Here is a 21,483-nt window from a genome sequence, read left to right on the forward strand (position 1 = left end):
TTTCTTGAAGGTTAGATATATCTTTTGTAAAATAGTCTGGCAAGCTGCATTTTCAAACAGATAGATATTTGTTTACAATTTAATTTCCTTTTCTGTTTGCGTTTTTTTTTTTTTTTTTTTTTTTTGCGGTACACGGGTCTCTCACCGCTGTGGCCTCTCCCGTTGCGGAGCACAGGCTCCGGACGCACAGGCCCAGCGGCCATGGCCCACGGGCCCAGCCGCTCTGCGGCACATGGGATCCTCCCGGACCGGGGCACGAACCCGCATCCCCTGCATCGGCAGGCGGACCCTCAACCACTGCGCCACCAGGGAAGCCGCTGTTTGCGTTTTTTGGGGGGATTTAATTTATATTTACCTAAGGAATTGCCTATTTATATTTATTTTCAAATTTATTGCATAAATTATTTATGGAAGTATCTTATAATTTTATTAATTTCATATTTCAATAGTCAATAAATTTTTATACTTCAAAAATCAAAAGGAAGGACTTTGAATTTTCTTTCATCCTTGTCTCCAGCCCATCAATTTCCCTCCAAACTACTATTATTAGTTTGTTTTGTGTCCTTTTACAGATATTTACTACATATGCAAGCAAGTACAATATATCAATATTTTCTTGTGTTATTTTTATGCAAATGGTAACATAATTATTATACTTTTCTGTACCTTACTTTTTTTCACTTAATAATATATTTTAGGAATCTTTCCACATCAGTATGTAAAGTGTCCTCATTCATTTTACACCTGCATAGTAGTTCTTAGCATGAATGTGTCACAATTTATTTTTTTAAATTAATTATTTTGTTTTTGGCTGTGTTGGGTCTTCGTTGCGGTGCGCGGGCTTCTCATTGCAGTGGCTTCTCTTGTTGCGGAGCATGGGCTCTAGGTGTGCAGGCTTCAACAGTTGTGGCTCGCGAGCTCTAGAGCCTACGCTCAGCAGTCGTGGCACTCAGGCTTAGTTACTCCGCGGCATGTGCGATCTTCCCAGACCAGGGCTCGAACCCGTGTCCCCTGCATTGGCAGGTGGATTCTTAACCACTGCGCCACCAGGGAAGTCCCTGTCACAATTTATTTAACCGATCCTTCATCATAGAAATTTAAGTAGTATATACTTCTTTACTATTAAAACAGTCCTGCCATAGGTAACCAACACATTTGTCTTCTTTCCATTTATGTGAGAATATTTGTAGGATAAATCACCAAAGGTGGAAATTCTGCGTCAAAGAGAATGCACATTTCCAATTTTGTTAGATATCACAATGCCCTCTATAAGAGTTGTATCAATTTATATATCTGTCTTACATTTAGACATGTAAGAGAGTGCTTATTTTCCCACAACATCTTCAGCAAGCGTTTTAATTAAACATTTGGAACTTTGCTCTCTGACATCTCAGTGTGATTTAATTTGCTTTTCTCTTATTCTGGGAATGTTAAGCAGTTTTTTCTATATTAAAGTCTATATATTTGTATTTCCTTTTCTGTAGCTGTCCATATCCTTTGCAAAATTTTCTGTGGGTTTTTTTGATGCTTCCCTCACAATTTGTAGGACCTAGGTAGCTATATTGAGGAAATTAACTCCTTGTGATATGTGGCAATATTTTCTCCTATTTTTGCTTTGTGTTTTTTTTCTTGCCATGAATAGTATTTGAATTTTTAAGACAAATTTTTGTAAGACTTCAGGGTTTGTGTCAGGTTAGAATTGCCTTGTCCACTCCAAGGTTATAAAAAAAATTCCCATGTTTCTTGACTACTTTAGTGACTTTATTTTTTATGTATACATGTTTGATCCATTTATAATTTTTCCTGTTATCATGAGGTTTGGATCCAAGTTAATTTTTTTCTTTACCAAGTGTCCTTCTTGTCTGTATTGATTTGAGATGCCACTTTCATCATAAACACAAAAAACTATGTCTGGACTTACTACATGGTTTCATTGATCAGCCTGTCTATTCATGTTCTGCCACTATAATGTTTTAAACACTGAAGCTTTCTCTGGTGTGGCTAGCCTCCTTTCTTCTTTTTTAGAAACATTCTGGAGACACATATTTTGTCCATATGAACTTCAGAATTACTTTGCCTCATTTAAAAAACTTTCCTGTTGGTTGCATTAAATTTACAGATTAATTTAGAGAAAATTGTTCATGCATTACAGATCAGTGGGGTTTAGGGACCAATTTGTTCCAGGACCCATATATTAATTACTCATATAGAAAAAATTAAAATTAGATCCCTACATCAAGCAAAAACAGATCTTAGATGGAGTTAAGACCTAATAAGAAAAAGCAAATACTTTTGTATTTTTCAGGAGCATTTTAAGGTTTTCTTCATTTAGCCCTTGCACATGGATTTTTAAGTTTATTTTAAGGTATTTTATCTTTTTGTTGCTATTATAAATGGGCTTATCTTGTTATTTTTACTTTTGAAAGCTCTTGATTTCTGTGAATTAGTTTGTAACTGATGACTTAGATGAATTCAAAAAAATTTTGTAGTATTTTTTCAGGCAATTCTCTTGGGTTTCAGGTATGTAATCTTATCAGCAACAAACAGTGATTATTTCAACCCTCTTTTACAATTTTAATCAGTGTTGCTAATTTCTGCCTCATTTAATTGCACTGGCTAGTATCTCAGAACAGAATTAAATACCAGGGCTGACAGTGGGTATTTCTTTTTTCCTGGTTTTAGTTAGAATGATTTCTACATAAAACATGATGCTGGACTTGGGACTAAAGTAAATAAGGGCTATTGTGTTAAAGAAGTACACATATATTACCATTTTATAAAAAATAAGAAAATCCTGATAATATAAGTTGAAATTGTCAAATGCTTCTTCAACATCTATGGAGTTGTTGATGAGATTTTTCTCCTCAGATCTATTAAATGATGAATCATATTAATAAAATCCCTAATATTAAATTACTTGTGCATTCTTGTATGTAATCCCTCTTGGTCATGGTGTATTATTCTTTTATTGTGCTACTGGATTCAATTTGTTAACATTTAGTTAGGATTTTTTTTTTTTTTTTTTTTTGTGGTACGTGGGCCTCTCACTGTTGTGGCCTCTCCCATTGCGGAGCACAGGCTCCGGATGCACAGGCCCAGCGGCCATGGCTCACGGGCCCAGCCGCTCCGTGGCATGTGGGATCCTCCCGGACCGGGGCACGAACCTGCGTCCCCTGCATCGGCAGGTGGATTCTCAACCACTGCGCCACCAGGGTAGCCCCTAGTTAGGATTTTTGCATTGATATAAGTGAAGACTGGTTAGTTGTTTTCCCTTTTGTACACAATCTTTGCTGTGTTGTTGGTATGGATGTTAAACCACTTTGTATAGTTTAGAAGTTTTCCTTCTTTCATATGCTCTGGAATTATTTAATTGATCTATCATTTCTTTAAGATTTAGTAACATCACAATGTGTAACTATGGTGCTTTTTAATGTTGTAGCTCTTAAAACCTTATCCGTGTTTCAATTCAATTGGTCCAGTAAGATTTCTAGCTTTTCTGGAATCAATTTTGATAAATTTTATGTTTTGCTAGCTAATTACCCATTTTATTCAAGTTTTCAAATGTATTTTATAGAGTCAAGAAGATTCTTTAATTTTTTTCTGGATGCTTGTGACTTTTTTAATAGATTCACCCCATTATTTATTGATTAGGTTAAGTAGTAGTTTATCTATTTTATTGTTTTTCCCTAGGCAACCAGACTTTGAATTTAATTACTTGCTGTATTATATTTTTGTTTTTATAATTTATTATTTTCTGCTTTTGTCTTTATTTTTTTATAATAATGCAATTGATAAGGAAATTTAGTTATTTCTGAGATAAACATTTTAAAGTAATAACTAGAATTATGACTTATATCGTTATGTCAGAACATATAAGATTTTTAGAAATTTCATGTAATGTCTGAAACATTTATATTAACATATTTCCATACAAATAACCCAAAGAAAGATTAGTTGTTTTTTTTTTTTTTGTACTGCAGGTTCTTATCAGTCATCAATTTTATACACAGCAGTGTATACATGTCAATCCCAATCGCCCAATTCAGCACACCACCACTCCCACCCCACTGTGGTTTTCCCCTCTTGGTGTCCATACGTTTGTTCTCTACATCTGTGTCTCAACTTCTTCCCTGCAAACTGGTACATCTGTACCATTTTTCTAGGTTCCACATACATGCGTTAATATATGATATTTGTTTTTCTCTTTCTGACTTACTTCATTCTATATGACAGTCTCTAGATCTTTTCTTCTTCTTTACTTGGGTTTATTTTATAATTCTTAACCTAACTTCTTGAGTTGGATCTGTTTATTTTGTATTCCTTTCATTTATTGATATAAATAATGAGACTGTGAATTTATTTCTGAGTATTGCCTGACCGATATAACAGAGGTCCTGATATGTAGTGTTTCCTTATTAATTTCTAGATTTTTTCATTTTAATTTGAATTTCCTTTCTTAATTGAAATATGGTTAACACACAATATTGTATTAGTTTCAGGTGTACTGCATAGTGATTTGATATTTGCATACATTATGAAATGATCACTGTTAAGTCACCATCTGTCCCTTTACAAAGTCATTACAATATTATTGACTGTATTTCTTATGTTGTATATTACATCCCTGTGGCTTATTTATTTTATAACTGGAGGTTTGTAATGCAGTCCCCTTCACCTATTTCATGCCCCCTCCCAACCCCCTCCCATCTGGCAACCACCCATTTGTTCTCTGTATCTATGAGTCTGTTTTTCTTTTGTTGGCTTGTTTGCTTTGCTTTTTAGATTCCACATATAGGTGACATCATATGGTATTTGTCCTTCTCTGTCTGGCTTATTTCACTTAGCATAACACCCTCTAGGTCCACCCATGTCACAAATCGCAAGATCTCTTTCTTTTTTTATGGCTAAGTAATATTCCATTGTATATATATGTACCACATCTTCTTTATCCATTCGTCTGTTGATGGACACTTAGGTTGCTTCCATATCTTGGCTATTGCAAATAGTGCTGCTATGAACATTGGTGTGCATATATCCTTTCAAACTAGTGCTTTCGTTTTCTTTAGGTAAATATCCAGAAGTAGAATTGCTGAATCATATGGTAGTTCTATTTTAAATTTTTTGAGGAATCTACATACTATTTTCCATAGTGGTTGCACCAATTTATAATTCCACCAATAGTACACAAGTGTTCTCTTTTCTCCACATCCTTGCCAACACTTGTTATTTGTTGTCTTTTTGATGACAGCCATTCTGACAGGTGTGAGGTGATATCTCATTGTGGTTTTGATTTGCATTTTCCTGATGATTAGTGATGTTGAGCATCTTTTCATGGGTCTGTTGTATATCTTCTTTGGAAAAATGTCTATTCAGGTCCTCTGCCCATTTTTAAATAGAATTGTTTGTTTTTTGATGTTGAGTTGTATGAGTTCTTTGTGTATTTTAGACACTAACCCCTCTTCAGATATATCTTTTGTAAACATCTACTCCCATTCAGTAGGCTGCCTTTTCATTTTGTTGATAGTTTCCTTCACTGTGCAGAAGCTTTGTAGTTTAATATAGTCCTATTTGTTTATTTTTGCTTTTGTTCCCCTTGCCTGAGGAGACAAATCCAAAAAAATGTTGTTAAGACTGATGTCAGAGAGCATACTGCCTGTGTTTTCTTCTAGGACTTTTATGGTTTCAGGTCTTACATTTAAGTCTTTAATCCATTTTGAGTTTATTGTGGTATATGGTGTGAGAAAGTAACCCAGTTTGATTCTTTTGCATGTAGCTGTCCAGTTTTCCCATTGCAATTTATTGAAAAGGCTGTCTTTTTCCCATTGTATATTCTTGTCTTTTTTTGTCACAGATTATTTGACCATATAAGCGTGGGTTTATTTCTGGGCTCTCTATTCTTTTCTATTGGTTCAAAAATTTGACCACAAAATGAGGCTTGTTTCTTGGTAAGCATCTGGAAAGAGAAGAAGATGTATTATGTTCATCTTGAGGCGTCATATCATGCTGTTTGGATTGTGCAGTTCTCAAGCAACCCACCAGCACTTGATAAGTGTAAGCTTTCACGGGTCTGCCAAGATTCTGAGATATTTTCCTCTTCATGAGTGTAAGCACACTTAATAAGGGGAAAACTTTTTTTACGGTATCAAACTAAACCAAACCGTCAACTTTAAGCTTATTTGAAAGCAATTTTCAGCTTTAGTGGAGTTTCCCAAAGAATGTCCATGGGGATCCAATTGATAATGTACCATCAAACTTATTATAATATTCTTCCCTCCTGCCATTTCTCCTTCTGCCTCTCCTGTACCCCTAGAGCAAGCAGAATGGCTGTCCTCGCTCTTCTCTCCAGACTCTCCCAAGTCTATTCTCTTTCCATCCATATCATGAGCTCTGGTCTCTCTTTCCATTCCTCATCTTCCCAGATGTATTCCTCTCTGCCTCCTTCACCCCCACTTACCATGTTGTTTCTTTTCCTCTAAAGAACAATCCTGTCAGTCTGTCTCAGAGTTCTTCTTATTCATCAGCTATTTTTATCTATTATCTTGATCAGTAGAACAAAAATAACTAAATGGTGGGGCACAAGGCTGTCAAATGCAGAATTCTTAGAAAAATCAGGAGCAAAGTTTTAAAATACTCATGCATTGCAAATTCTTGTCCCAATTATATTTTATTTTATAGTTATGACATTTAAGTCTATAAAGGGTTTAAGAGATAACATTGTGTGTACTTGTAAAAACAGTATCATCCTTTTATAGTAAGTCAGTATAGCTTTGGTTTTCATTATTGAGATGTTTGTCTTCCTTCCTAATAAGGAATAAACTTGTACAATGAATGAATTGTTTTGCAGTCTAAAGAAGGTGCATTTATTGTCAGAGATTCAAGACATTTGGGATGCTACACCATTTCTGTGTTTATAAGAGCTGGGAGGTAAGCAGTTGTGATTTTGATCTCTCTAGAAATAGCAATCCCTGGGACAGTCATTGTTATGGAGACACCATCACATAGAGAATGTAAGTGAGAGCCTAACATAGAAAATTGCTGGCCTGGAACTTGGGACAACTAATTGGTTCAAATTTTATCCCCTAACGAGCTCTGCATGTGACATTGGATAAGTTACTTAAACTCTCTCATCTCCTTTTCTCAAGTATCAAGTAAGGAGATTTGATTAGTTGTAGAAGACACTGCTGGTGCGATTCTCTCCTCGCCTTGGTTTACCCCTGGGTTACCCTGCAGAGAGCTCTCTTGTACTCAGAAAGCTTCCTGTTTCTTTCTGCCTGAGGATGTTCTCTGGCTGCGGGTTCTTGTGGTCCCCAGAGGTGGACTGGAGGTACCTGAGAGTTAGCTTCCTAGGTGACCCTCCATCCATGAGGAGTGGAGGATAAGCCCTTCAGCTCCTTTGCACTTTAGTGGGAAGACTCTGAGGTATGTTCCACAGACTCTCATCTCTTTCTAGAGGGATTAAGCCCCAGCTGCCCATAGTAAACCTGCTCATCAATACACCCGATACTGGTTTTCCTCCCTCCTTTGTCTCACATCTCTCACAGTGCATTTATTCATTCACTGAACTGATACTTGATTCAGTAAATGCTCATAAGTGTCCATTACGAGCTGTACATTTTTGGACACTAGACTTGTCACCTAGACAACTTTCGCTGAAGTTATGTTTGAATCTAAGGCCCCAGTACCATAGCTGAGGAATTTTCCTGGGCTGGGGAGGCACCTGTTGAATTTAATCCTATCTGCTCTTCAGTGTGTAGTGTTACTAGGATATGAGTTTTAGAGGTGGAGTCCTGTTGCTTAATGATTGACTTGGCTCCAACGTGGTCTTTTGCTTGTTTATGAACTCACATTTTACTGATTGTAGAAGTATGGAGGCTACCATCAAACATTATCAGATTAAAAGGAAGGACTCAGGACAGTGGTACGTGGCTGAAAGACACCTCTTTCAATCAATCCCCGAGTTGATCTGGTATCACCAGCACAACGCAGCTGGTAAGTCAGAAACTTCAGGCTGGGAGAGTCGGGGAGCCAGGCCCCAGAGAGGCAATGTATCTCTGGTCAGACACTTAACAGGACCAAATATCCCTGTAGAAATGTTTAAGAGTCGAAATACAACCTGTCTTCTGTGCAATTCTCCTCCTCATTGATGCGTTTTTGTTTTTTCTAGTCAGGTTGCAAGAGGTAGGTTGATTTTTTTTTACATTTCTGCCAGGTTGGAAAAATGATAGATGACAAGGAAGCAAAAGGCCATTTAGTCATTATGCATCTGTTCTTGAAATTTACATGGAGCTAAATGTAATAAAATTTCAAATGTCCTAAAGGCTCATTCTTCTTTCTCTTTACCCCTCTAAATTTGCTCTTAACTTTAGAAAGTTGCAATAGAAAATTACCCTTAAATGTCTCATTGTCTGTTCCTTCTTGTATGGAAAACAGAAAATGTTTTACACAGGACACAGCCTTACACAGTTACAATTTGACTTGAATATACCAGAGGCATATTTAACCCCCTTTCCCAGCTGTAATTTGCAATAATGGCTATTTTTGCAAACCTATCATCTATGGAAAGATGTAGAATTCCAGAAAGTTCCAACACGATTACAACCACAGCTCTGGTCTTCAGCCCTCGTCCAACCTGTACTGGACTACTCTGAGCCTATGGGGGGGAATCTCCTTACCTCAGTGTTATAGAATTTGGAACCCACTGTAACTTCCATATTCTTTCGACTTCTTGACATGCAGTACTTTTTTTAGATTTTTCTCATGAAAAGTTGTGATGCCCAAACAAATCCCTTTTGGAAAGCGGCCACTTTTCCATTACACTGTTTCTAAATATCAGGAATAAATCCAAGGAAGTTTTTATTCTCTTATGGAGTGAGTCCACCTGGGTATTCCTGATCGTCACTGGGCGTTTGGTTAGAGAGGAAGTGGCAACATGTCTGAGCGGGGCCAGTGAGGACATATTTGTGGCTAGAGATAGAAACCCTTAGAATCAGTTTTCTTCTTCACACTCTTCTTTCCCCTTCCTTCAAAGAAAAAATTTAAGAAACAGAGTGGTGGTGGTGGTGACGTTAAAAAAAATACCGAGACAGATCAGGATGTGCTGACCTGAAAAGATGTTAGTGATAAGTTGCTTAGTAAAGAGAAAAAGGTGCAAAACAGTATATTTATAGTCTTACTTTTGAAAAGTAAATATATAGAAATACGTGCATACATAGAAAAATCCTGTTACAGTTTAGGTAATAATTTTTAAACTAATAAGATTATAACAGACTACAAGCTGTTAATGTTTACCTCTGGGGAATGAGACTGGGGGTAAGGGAAACTTATTTTCTGCTTTGTAGATTGTGCTAGGGTTTTAAAAAATTACAATGTATATAAATTATTCTTATAATGTAAGAAATACCACACAGATAACTTTTAAAATTAAAGCTAGATCAGACGATAAAAAAAAGAAAAACAGGGGTTGAGAACTTCTAACTATGGCGGCTGTTTATTAGGGAGAAAAGAAAGTAGAAAAGAGATAAGACAGAGAGAAAGAAGGATGATAAGAGGAAAGGCATGGGACTCAGAAATAGTTGATATTTACTGAAGACTTACTTTGGACCAGACCCTATTTTATGTATATTTATTTATTTAATCTTCAGAGAAATCCAATGAGGTAGATGCTGTTGATGTCTCTATCTTACAGAAGAGGAAACTGAGGCATGAGTTGTGCTCAAGGCACACCGTTAATAAGTATTTGCACTGACATTTGAATTCACAGAAATCTTTGAAACCATTGGAGCCGTAGAACCTACTGGCTCCAGAGTCTGTGTTTAATGACTGTCATCTCCTCCAGAAAGAGGCAACTTAGATCATTGGAGGATCCAGATGAGGCTGTGAATTGAAACCCATGACTATCCCGTCTACTTTTTGACTTCTGATCAGTTTAGCTCATGACAATCCATCTCTTTACCAGAAGTAAGGACAATGCAAAGAGAGTGACAGACTTTTTTTTTTTCTATCAGAGAGACAAACCATCACTAAACCACTGGTAGTAATTCACAGAATAAAAATATTTGGCAAACAAAAACTTTGAAGTTAGAGGAAGGTGTTAGGGTCTTAAGGAAATTCCTATTATGTTCTTTATTTTGATCATGTGTTATAGAGTCCCAACTTCATGAGGGCTCTAACCCCAACTAGGTCTTCAGAGTCACTGGTAAGCATCCTTTCCTGTTTTCTGTTCAAACTTTTACCATTCTCCTCAAGACCCCCTTTCTAGTATTATCCACTGCCCATGAGTAAATTGCCTAACCATCTACTTCATTAAGAAAATTGAAGTCTAAGGGGTACAAACTATTATGTATAAAATAAGTTACAAGGATATATTGTACAACACAGAGAATACAGCCAATATTTTATAATAACTATGAATGGAGTACAATCTTTAAAAATTGCGAAACACTACACTACACCTGTAACTTACATAATATTGTACATCAACTATACTTCAATTGCATGATTCTCCTGCCTGGTAGACACAGATACCTGCAATCCCACATGCCCTGAACTTCAGTGAGGAAATGGAGCTCTTCATCTTATGCTACTACTTTCCTTCCAAATTTACTCTTCCTGGTGTATCATCATCAGATAATCGTATCATCATCTTGCCAATTACAGGGGCTGGAAACATGGAAGTCAGAATAGATACATCCATTCTCCTTGCACTTCTGATTAATTATCAAGTGCAATGAATTTCATATCCTGTATATGTCTCATGTAGGTCCCTGCCTCTCCCTCCCTGTGTACTAGTACTGCCCTAATCATTGTTCACTTAGATAATTACAGTGGCCTCTTCACTGGTCTTGTTGCCTTCAAGGTTGACTTCCCCTCATCCATCCTCTATACTGATGCCAGAAGGATGTATCAAAATGTAAATCTGACTACACCACTCCCTTATTTAGGATCTTTCAATGGCTCCCTCCCACCTGCAGGAAGATGTAATGCTCCTTTGCAAAGCATACAAGGCCTTGACCACAACCAGAATATAACCTACCTCTCATGTATAATTTCTTGCCCCTTCTACCTCTCACTCTTTGCTCAAATAGCTCTTCCTGCATCATACCTCTAAGTATCAATATCATCTCATGCTACTACCTCGGCCTACAATGTGGACTCCTTTTGTCAGATCCATCTCAGGTATCATCTCCTGACAGAAGACTTCTTTGAATCCAACAATGTGCGAGGTGCTCTTCCTCTGTGTCCCAGAGCACCTTGCGTATCTTCATCACAGAACTTACTCCTGTTACATTGAAATTGCCTCTCTCTGCCTGTCTTCCCTCACTGAGATGGAGCCCCTGTGTGCAGAGTCCTCATTTTCCTCATCTTTGGTCCTCTGGAATCTTTGGGATCTACTTAGAGAAGTGTCTTGCACACAATGGGCACTTAATAATGCTGCTTTCTGTTCTTACATTGGCCAAGTTTGTTCCTGTCTTCCAGCCTTTGCACATGCTGTTCCATCTGCCTGGAATGCTGTTCCTTCTGATCCTTGTAAGATGGCTACTCATCCATCAATGTCAGCATAGCTGTCGTCTTGTCAGAAAGGCCTTCTGTGGGCACTCATTCTAAAGAAGCTCTATTTCATCTACTCTACTTCATCTGCTTCATCTACTCATGATCTGCTTCTTGTTGTGTGTGCATGTACTTCCTTATTTTCTCTGTTCCCACTGGAATGTAAGCTTCATGAGAGTAGGGACCATCGCTGTCTTACTCACTGCTGTCTCCCACCATCTAGATAATGCTTGGCACAAAGCAGTCTTTCAAGAAATGTTAGTTGAAGAAATAAATAATAAATGTTTGTTGAACAAAAACTGAAATTGACCCTATGGAATACTACATGTGGACCCAATCAAAAGAAGTCTCATTACTCTACCATGCTATTAAAAAAAAATAATAAACTACTCTCAAGAGGAGGATGGGGAAATGGGTACACTTAGACACTGTTGGTGGTTGAATGAATTAGTACAAACTTTCTAGACACTCTTTGATCAGGACGTCACATTTTAAGGAATTTATGCCTGAGGCAATAATTTGAGAGGTGCATACAGATATATGTTCAAAAATATACAGCATATTTTACAATAGTGAAATCTTGGAAATAATATTAAGGTCTATTTATAGTCATTGACACATGTCAATTACATTTTGAGAGTAAAAATCTTGGAGCAAAACATTTACATTTCTGTGAAACATATCAGATGTTTCAAACACGCATAAGGAAATTTTTGTGAAGATGTTCACCAAAGTGATAACAGTGTATCTCTAGATACTAAGATTTTGTAAGGGACCTTTATTTCATCTTTGTATTTTCTTGGATTCTTTAGTTTCTGTTCAATGAGCATATATTATTTTGTGAAAAGTGTTTTTCTAATGGGAAAAATAAGCAAACAGACTAACTGTAGAATGCTTTTTTGCCTGATCTATTTAAGGAATAGCACTATATTCTAGTATATTTGGCTTTTTCTTTTGTACTAGTAACTAGGACTGAAATGCTGACTTTTTTTCTCCCCAGGGCTCATGTCCCGTCTCCGCCACCCAGTTGGGCTGATGGGCAGTTGTTTGCCGGCCACAGCTGGTTTTAGCTATGGTAAAGTATGCACATGTGCTCAAGTAAAAATCAAATCCAGTGAAGAACCTACCCCAAGTTCCCTCTATGTTCTTTAAATTCTCAGCTCTTTTGAGGTAGAGTCTGTCTAGCTACATTTCTCCTCAAAGTTTAAATCTCCCTTCTGAGATGTTTAAATATATGCAGCTCCTAAGGGCATTTAAACTTTGGGGGAAAATGTTTCACTTTTACTTCAAATTTCATTATACATTATTTGGAACCCTTTTGATAAATTCCAGTTATTTTTATTTGAACGTTTGGGTTGTTGCTCTCTGGTTATGTGGGTGGCTGGGAAATGACTTCTCCCCAAGAGAACCTGCTAAAATGAGTTGCTAAATGTGTCCGTGTCACCTTTTTCGAATAGAACTTGGACCAAGTTTGATTTGAACTATTTTCTAGTGAATGTGATAGTTGCACATCTGTGAGAAAAAATAAGAGCCAAAGAATCCTGCTTTCTAATTTGGTGATACTTTATTTCCTTAAATTTATCTCATTAGGGGGACTCAGAATATACTGAAAAAAAAAAGATAACACAATTATTGTGTAGCAGATAAGCAGGACTCAGGGTCGCTGTGAATTGGGATGGAAAGGTGATTTCAGGGTGTTATGGGTGCCTAGATTATTCCTCTGCCCCGTAAATACTATGTGTTTAAAAAATTCTATCATTAGCCATTTATCTAAGTTAAACATGGTCGTTTTTTTTTGTTTCTTTGTTTTGCGGTACGCGGGCCTCTCACTGTTGTGGTCCCTCCCGCTGCGGAGCACAGGCTCTGGACGCGCAGGCTCAGCGGCCATGGCTCACGGGCCCAGCCACTCCGCGGCATGTGGGATCTTCCCGGACCGGGGCACGAACCCATGTCCCCTGTATCGGCAGGCGGACTCTCAACCACTGCGCCACCAGGGAAGCCCAAACATGGTCGTTTTTAATTAAAAAATAAACTTTTCAATTTTTCAATATCCAGAAGAGTGCACAGTTCGTAAGTCTAGAGCCTGAGTAATGTTGTCTGGTTTTGACTACCTTATATAAATGAAATTGGACACCGGGCATCCATGTCTGGCTTCTTTCTTCCATCCTTCCACATGTGAATTCACCCACCATGCTGGGTGTGGTTGGTCCACCTGCATTGCGGTGAACTGCTACGTTGCATGACTACACCGCAATGGATTTGCCCATCCTTCTTCAGATAGCCTTTTGGGTTCTAACCAATTTTTGGCTTTTCTAAATAATATTATTATGAACATTCTTGTATGCCTTTTGATAGCGTTTAACACACACATATGCCCCGACAATGATGGATATATACTTAAAAGTAGAATTGCTGGGTCGTAGAGTATGAACATACTCAGATTTAGTCAGTTTTCTAAAGAATTTATACCAGATTATACTTTAATAAAGAGCGTATGGACGTTTCAGCTGTTCCACATCTTTGCCCTTGCCAATATTTGGTATTCTTGTGGTTTTTGTTTGGTTTGGTTTGGTTTCTGTTTTCATTTTAGCCAATCTGGTGCATGTGTAGTGATATCTCATTTTGGTTTAAATATGCATTTCCCTGATGACTAATTATGTTGATCAACTTCTCATAGGTTCAGTGACCATTTGGATATTCTCTTTTGTGAGAGAATACACTATTCAAGTTATTTTTAACCCTTAAAGAATAGGATTATCTGCCTTTTCCTAATCGATTTATTCTTACTTTGAATAGGAATTCTTTGTTGGTTATATGTTTTAAGAAATATTTTCTCCCCGTCTGTGGCTTACCTTTTCATTTTCTTAATGGGGTGTATTTGATAAATAGGATTTTTATGAAATTTAATCTATCAGTATTCTCCTTTATAGTTATATTCTGTTGAACAAATCTATGTCGGTCCCAAGGTCATGAATATATTCTCCCATGTTATTTTAAAAACACACCTACTGTTGGGAAGGGGGGTACCTTGCAAAGCCTGGTGGTACAAGGGGTCACTGGCCATTACAATTCTTTTAAATGCATTATTTTAAAGTTCCAGCAGATGGTGGTGTTGCTGTATGAAAGTGGTTACTAAAAAGTTAGGATTTAATTCTCAGTTTTCCAAAGGGTTATTTTAAAAACAGTTCTTTTTTTCTTGATTTACTTCTGTAGAGTGAGAAATATTCAGTAATGCAAGCATCATTTCAAACATACACTTAGATATGGGTTAGAATCGTAATATTGAAAATATTTATCAGGTGAATTGATTAGACTTTTCGCAAAGGAGAAAGGGCAGGAAAGCCCTTTAGGGGTGGGAGTGGGCAAAGGAACAATAAAAGAAACTGAGATGGGGGACCCCAAATTTTATCTAATCTCACAAGTTTACTCACCAGGATAAAAACAGACTGGGGACATAAATATTTAGGCTCCAGGTCTGGTTTCGGCAGGTTTAGTTTAGAAAGGCACAGAACTGTTTCATCCTGGGTCTCTCTGGAAAGAGAAAGCATGTTTTGATATCCATAATTCCTCTCCAAGTAAGTGAGGTTTGTATTTTTATACTTGAATTCTGGAATTATACTTTTAAGCCACAATAAGAGTATTAAAAATGGTTACAGGTCCTTTCCACTCATTTATAAATTTTTTAAACCTCTCTGAAAAAGAAGAGAATAGGTCGAGAAAATTCCGAAATCTTTTCTAGCTCTAAAAATTTAACATGTTTTTCCTTATTTGTAACGTGGATGTTTTACTTTTCCAGAAAAGTGGGAGATAGATCCATCTGAGTTGGCTTTTGTAAAGGAGATTGGAAGCGGCCAGTTTGGGGTGGTCTATTTAGGCCAATGGCGAGCACATGTCCAGGTAGCTATCAAGGCCATCAATGAAGGCTCCATGTCTGAAGAGGATTTCATTGAAGAGGCTAAAGTGATGATGTAAGTACATATAATACCCAGATAAGTATCGTACAACATCCTGGTGTCATGGAAAGAACACAGATTTTGGAGTCAGTCACATCTGGATTTGTGTCACAACTCTGCCCAAGCTAGTTGTGGGACCTGGGCAAATTATTTGACCTCTGTGTGACCTGGGTGAGTTATTTCACTTTTCTAAGCCTTAATTTCCTCACCTGTAAAATGGGGATAACAATACCTCACTCACTGGATCAGCGTGTGAATTGAATGAGATAATCTATGAAAATGACAAGTAGGTGTATTCTTTTCAGCTCAATAATAGGTGCTGAATGAATACATTTTTCTTCCTTTTCCCAGAAGCAAAAATCTTGATTTTGTCTAAATAGTAATGTAAGGATATACTATTTGCTTTCAGAGAATTCAAGAATCATGAGGTCTAACAGAAGTGGCTCTTTGCAGATCATTGGATGCTGCTCTTAGCTTCTGGGATTTCCCAGATTCAGCCTTTTGCCTCAGTCGAACCTGTGGCTATGGTTTATGTCAGTAACCTGGGCTGGACCAGGATAGGCCAATAATTTGGCACAATTCAAATCAATATTCTTTAAGTACTTGTTGAACATTTACTTAGAGGAAGAGCAATGTGGTAAAAAAGGAAGACTGCAGGTGGCATTACCTAGATTCTGTTTTATTATCCAAAGCGATTTAGTTCTCTTCCAAATTTGCAGACCCCAGTTGACAAAAACAAAAGCAAACCCCCCAGAACCAGTGGTGATTAATTTGATCCATTATTTGAAGGCAGAGCAATGTGTCTCTTGGGGCTCTCAACCCATACTCCAAGTACTATCAAAATATTCTTTCCATCCACTTAGAATATAATGAATTCTGAGAGAAGTTAATGATAAACACAACTTTCCAGTGGTATCAGTTTCTCAAAGATGTTTCTGTGCCCCTTGGTTACCCTACTGGCCTTTGCTCCCTGATACTACCTGCATCAGACCATGGTTTTCCTACACCTAAAGGACAGACAAAAATTATATTCCTGTGTATTGGATTAAATAGGTACAATAAGAAAAGAACGAAGGGGAGACATATGATTCAGGGAAAGTTGAAGTCGTACTAGAATCCCTATCAAAAAGAAAGAATCAGAATTTAAATCCCCCTTCTGAGATGTTTAAATATATGCATCTAGGGACTTCCCTGGCAGTCCAGTGGTTAAGATTCCACACTCCCAAGGCAGGGAGCACGGGTTTGATCTAAGGGGAACTTAGATCTAAGGGGAATCTAAGGGGAACTAAGAACTAAGATCTAAGATCCCGCATGCCACGGCCAAAAATTTAAATAAATAAACAAACAAATCTATGCATCTCATAAAGGCAATTTAAACTTTTGGGGAAAAGGTATCACTTTTACTTCAAATATCATAATACATTGTTAGGATCCCTTTTGATAAACTACAGTTCTTTTTATTTGAATGTTTGGGTTGTTGCTCTCTGGTTGCTTGAGTGTCTGAGTGGAGTGTGGAGAAGAGAAATAGTTCCTGGCAGTTTATGGAGGCAGGAATGAGGCTACATGCTTATTTTTAAGTCATTTCAGATGGACATAATGTGTTCTTGGGTTTGAGCACAGTTGATTTTTTTCTCCTGATTTTTTTTTTTTTTTTCAGTACGCAGGCCTCTCACTGTTGTGGCCTCTCCCGTTGTGGAGCACAGGCTCCAGACGCACAGGCTCAGCGGCCATGGCTCACGGGCCCAGCTGCTCTGCGGCATGTGGGATCTTCCCGGACCGGGGCATGAACCCGTGTCCCCTGCATTGATAGGCAGACTCTCAACCACTGAGCCACCAGGGAAGCCCTTTTCCTGATTTTTTGATAGCGAGGCAGGAAAAGTCCCATTCTAATGTCCTTTTGCAAATACATTCATGTTTAAAAAGTTAAATAGCTGACATACATTGGGCTCTATCTGCCAAGAATATACAGCTTGGCATATTATCTTCCTTTGTGTAAGCATACAGCTTAAATGTCACCTCTACCAGGAGATGTCCCCTGTCTACCCTGTTTAATTGGCAGTCACACCCCCAAATGCTTTCTGTTGTATCACCTTGTATTAGTTCCATCAAAGCACTTGTCACTACTCCCAAGCTTCACATGTATTTGTTTTGTTTCTCCCCCAGTAGAACGTAAGCTCCATGATAATGGGACCTTATTTATCTCTCTTCTACAACCGGGTGAGTGCTTAAAATAATAGCTAGCATGTAGTTGGTGTTCAACAAATATTTGTGGATTATTGAATGAGTTAATGAATCCTCACCACATTTCTATGAGGTAGGTTCTATTAAGACCCCAATTTTAGAGATTGGTTCAAGATAGCGGAGTAGAAGGACGTGTGCTCGCTCCCTCTTGCGAGAGCCTCGGAATCACTGCTGACTGCTGAACAGTCGTCTACAGGACGACACTGGAACTCACCGAAAAAGATACCACACATCCAAAGGCAAAGGAGAAACCACAATAAGACAGTAGGAGGGCGCAATCACAATAAAATCAAATCTCATAACTGCTGGGTGGGTGACTCACAAATTGGAGAACACTTATACCACAGAAGTTCACCCACTGGAGAGAAAGTTCTGAGCCCCACGTCAGGCTTCCAACCTGGGGGTCCGGCAACAGGAGGAGGAATTCCTAGAGAATCAGATTTTGAAGGAATTTGATTGCAGGACTTTGACAGGACTCGAGGAAACAGAGACTCCACTCTTGGAGGGCACACACAAAGTAGTGTGTGCATCGGAACCCAGGGGAAGGAGCAGTGACCCCATAGGAGACTGAACCAGACCTACCTGCTAGTGTTGGAGGGTCTCCTGCAGAGGTGGGGGATGGCTGTGTCTCACCATGAGGACAAGGACACTGGCAGCAGAAGTTCTGGGAAGTACTTCTTGGCGTGAGCCTTCCCAGAGGGCAGACAGCAGAAGCAATAAGAACTACAATCCTACAGGCTGTGGAACAAAAACCACATTTACAGAAAGATAGACAAGATGAAAAGGCAAAGGGCTATGTGCCAGATGAAGGAACAAGATAAATCCCCAGAAAAACAACTAAATGAAGTAGAGATAGGAAACCTTCTATAAAAAGGATTCAGAATAATGATAATGAAGATACTCCAGGACCTCGGAAAAAGGATGGAGGCAAAGATTGAGAAGATCCAAGAAATGTTTAATAGAAACCTAGAAGAATTAAAGAACAAACACCTAGAAGAATTAAAGAACAAACAAACAGAGATGAACAATACAATAACTGAAATGAAAAATACACTAGAAGGAATCAATAGCAGAATAACTGAGGCAGAAGAACGGATAAGTGACCTGGAAGACAGAATGGTGGAATTCACTGCCACAGAACAGAATAAAGAAAAAAGAATGAAAAGAAATGAAGATAGCCTAAGAGACCTCTGGGACAACATTAAACACTACAACATTCGCATTATAGGGGTTCCAGAAGGAGAAGAGAGAGAGAAAGGACCCGAGAAAATATTTGAAGAGATTATAGTCAACAACTTTCCTAACATGGGAAAGGAAATAGCCACCCAAGTCCAGGAAGCGCAGAGAGTCCCAGGCAGGATAAACCCAAGGAGAAACAGGCTGAGACACATAGTAATCAAATTGGCAAAAATTAAGAAAGCAAGAAAAATTATTGAAAGCAACGAGGGAAAAATGACAACATACAAGGGAACTCCCATAAGGTTAACAGCTGATTTCTCAGCAGAAACTCTACAAGCCAGAGGGAGTGGCATGATATATTTAAAGTGATGAAAGGGAAGAACCTACAACCAAGATTACTCTACCTGGCAAGGATCTCATTCAGATTCGACGGAGAAATCAAAAGCTTTACAGACAAGCAAAAGCTAAGAGAATTCAGCACCACCAAACCAGCTCTACAACAAATGCTAAAGGAACTTCTCTAAGTGGGAAACACAAGAGAAGAAAAGAACCTACAAAAACAAAGTCAAAACAATTAAGAAAATTGTTATAGGAACATACATATTGATAATTACCTTAAACGTGAATGGATTAAATGCTCCAACCAAAAGACAGGCTTGCTGAATGGATACAAAAACAAGACCCATCTATATGCTGTCTACAAGAGACCCACTTCAGACCTAGGGACACATACAGACTGAAAGTGAGGGGATGGAAAAAGATATTCCATGCAAATGGAAATCAAAAGAAAGCTGGAGTAGCAATCCTCGTATTAGATAAAATAGACTTTAAAATAAAGAATGTTACAAGAGACAAGGAAGAACACTACATAATGATCAAGGGATCAATCCAAGAAGAAGATATAACAATTATAAATATATATGCACCCAACATAGCACTTCAATACATAAGGCAACTGCTAACAGTTATAAAAGAGGAAATCAACAGTAACACAATAATATTGGGGGACTTTAACACCTCACTTTCACCAATGGACAGATCATCCAAACAGAAAATTAATAAGGAAACACAAGCTTTAAATGACACTATAGCAGATAGATTTAATTGATATTTATAGGACATTCCATCCAAAAACAGCAGATTACACTTTCTTCTCAAGTGCACATGGAACATTCTCCAGGATAGATCACATCTTGGGTCACAAGTCAAGCCTCAGTAAATTTAAGAAAATTGAAATCATATCAAGCATCTTTTCTGACCGCAGTGCTATGAGATTAGAAATCAGTTACAGGGAAAAAAACGTAAAAAACACAAACACATGGAGGCTAAACAATTCTTTACTAAATAACCAAGAAATTACTGAAGAAATCAAAGAGGGAATAAAAAATACTTAGAGACAAATGACACTGAAAACACAACGATCCAAAATGTATGGGATGCAGCAAAAGCAGTTCTAAGAGGGAAGTTTATAGCAATACAAGCCTATCTCAAGAAAGAAGAAAAATCTCAAAACAATGTAAACTTACACCTAAAGGAACTAGAGGAAGAACAAATAAAACCCGAAGTTAGTAGAAGGAAAGAAATCATAAAGATCAGAGCAGAAATAAATGAAATAGAAAAAAAGAAAACAATAGCAAAGATCAATAAAGCTAAAAGCTGGTTCTTTGAGAAGATAAACAAACTGATAAACCATTAGCCAGACTCATCAAGAAAAAGAGGGAGAGGACTCAAATCAGTAAAATTAGAAATGTAAAAGGAGAAGTTACAACAGACACCACAGAAATATAAAGCATCCTAAGAGACTACTACAAGCAACTCTATGCCAATAAAATGGACAACCTGGAAGAAATGGACAAATTCTTAGAAAGGTTTAACCTTCCACGACTGAACCAGGAAGAAATAGAAAATATGAACAGACCAATCACAAGTAATGAAATTGAAGCTGTGATTGAAAATCTTCCAAGAAACAAAAGTCCAGGACCAGATGGCTTCACAGGTGAATTCTATAAAACGTTTAGAGAAGAGCTAACACCCATCCTTCTAAACTCTTCCAAAAAATTGCAGAGGAAGGAATACTCCCAAACTCATTCTATGAGGCCACCATCACCCTGATACCAAAACCAGACAAAGATACTCCCAAAAAAGAAAATTACAGACCAATATCACTGATGACTATAGATGCAAAAATCCTCAACAAAATACTAGCAAACCGAATCCAGCAACACATTAAAAGGATCATACACCATGATCAAGTGGTATTTATCCCAGGGATGCAAGGATTCTTCAGTATATGCAAATCAATCCATGTGATACACCATATTAACAAATTGAAGAAGAAAAACCATATGATCATCTCAGTAGATGCAGAAAAAGCTTTTGACAAAATTCAACACTGATTTATGATAAAAAGTCTCCAGAAAGTGGGCATAGAGGGAACCTACCTCAACATAATAAAGGCCATATATGACAAACCCACAGCAAACATCATTCTCAATGGTGAAAAGCTGAAAGCATTTCCTCCTAAAATCAGGAACAAGACAAGGATGTCCACTCTCACCTCTAT

General features: G+C 37.8%; 1 protein-coding gene across 3 annotated transcripts in view; it reads left to right on the forward strand.

The window, feature by feature from the left end:
• The window catches only part of TXK (TXK tyrosine kinase), a 61,915-nt gene that overhangs the window by 26,459 nt on the left and 13,973 nt on the right, over window positions 1-21,483 (forward strand). For all 3 annotated transcript variants that reach the window (XM_029234636.1, XM_029234634.1, XM_029234635.1), the window contains 4 exons: window positions 6,845-6,924; window positions 7,862-7,989; window positions 12,548-12,622; window positions 15,344-15,515. In XM_029234636.1, the coding sequence (XP_029090469.1) occupies window positions 6,845-6,924; window positions 7,862-7,989; window positions 12,548-12,622; window positions 15,344-15,515 (455 nt within the window). The remainder of the gene's footprint in view (window positions 1-6,844; window positions 6,925-7,861; window positions 7,990-12,547; window positions 12,623-15,343; window positions 15,516-21,483) is intronic.

Source organism: Monodon monoceros, unplaced genomic scaffold (assembly GCF_005190385.1).
Source record: "Monodon monoceros isolate NGI ecotype Baffin Bay Population unplaced genomic scaffold, NGI_Narwhal_1 Super_Scaffold_20, whole genome shotgun sequence".
Classification (NCBI taxonomy): domain Eukaryota; kingdom Metazoa; phylum Chordata; class Mammalia; order Artiodactyla; family Monodontidae; genus Monodon; species Monodon monoceros.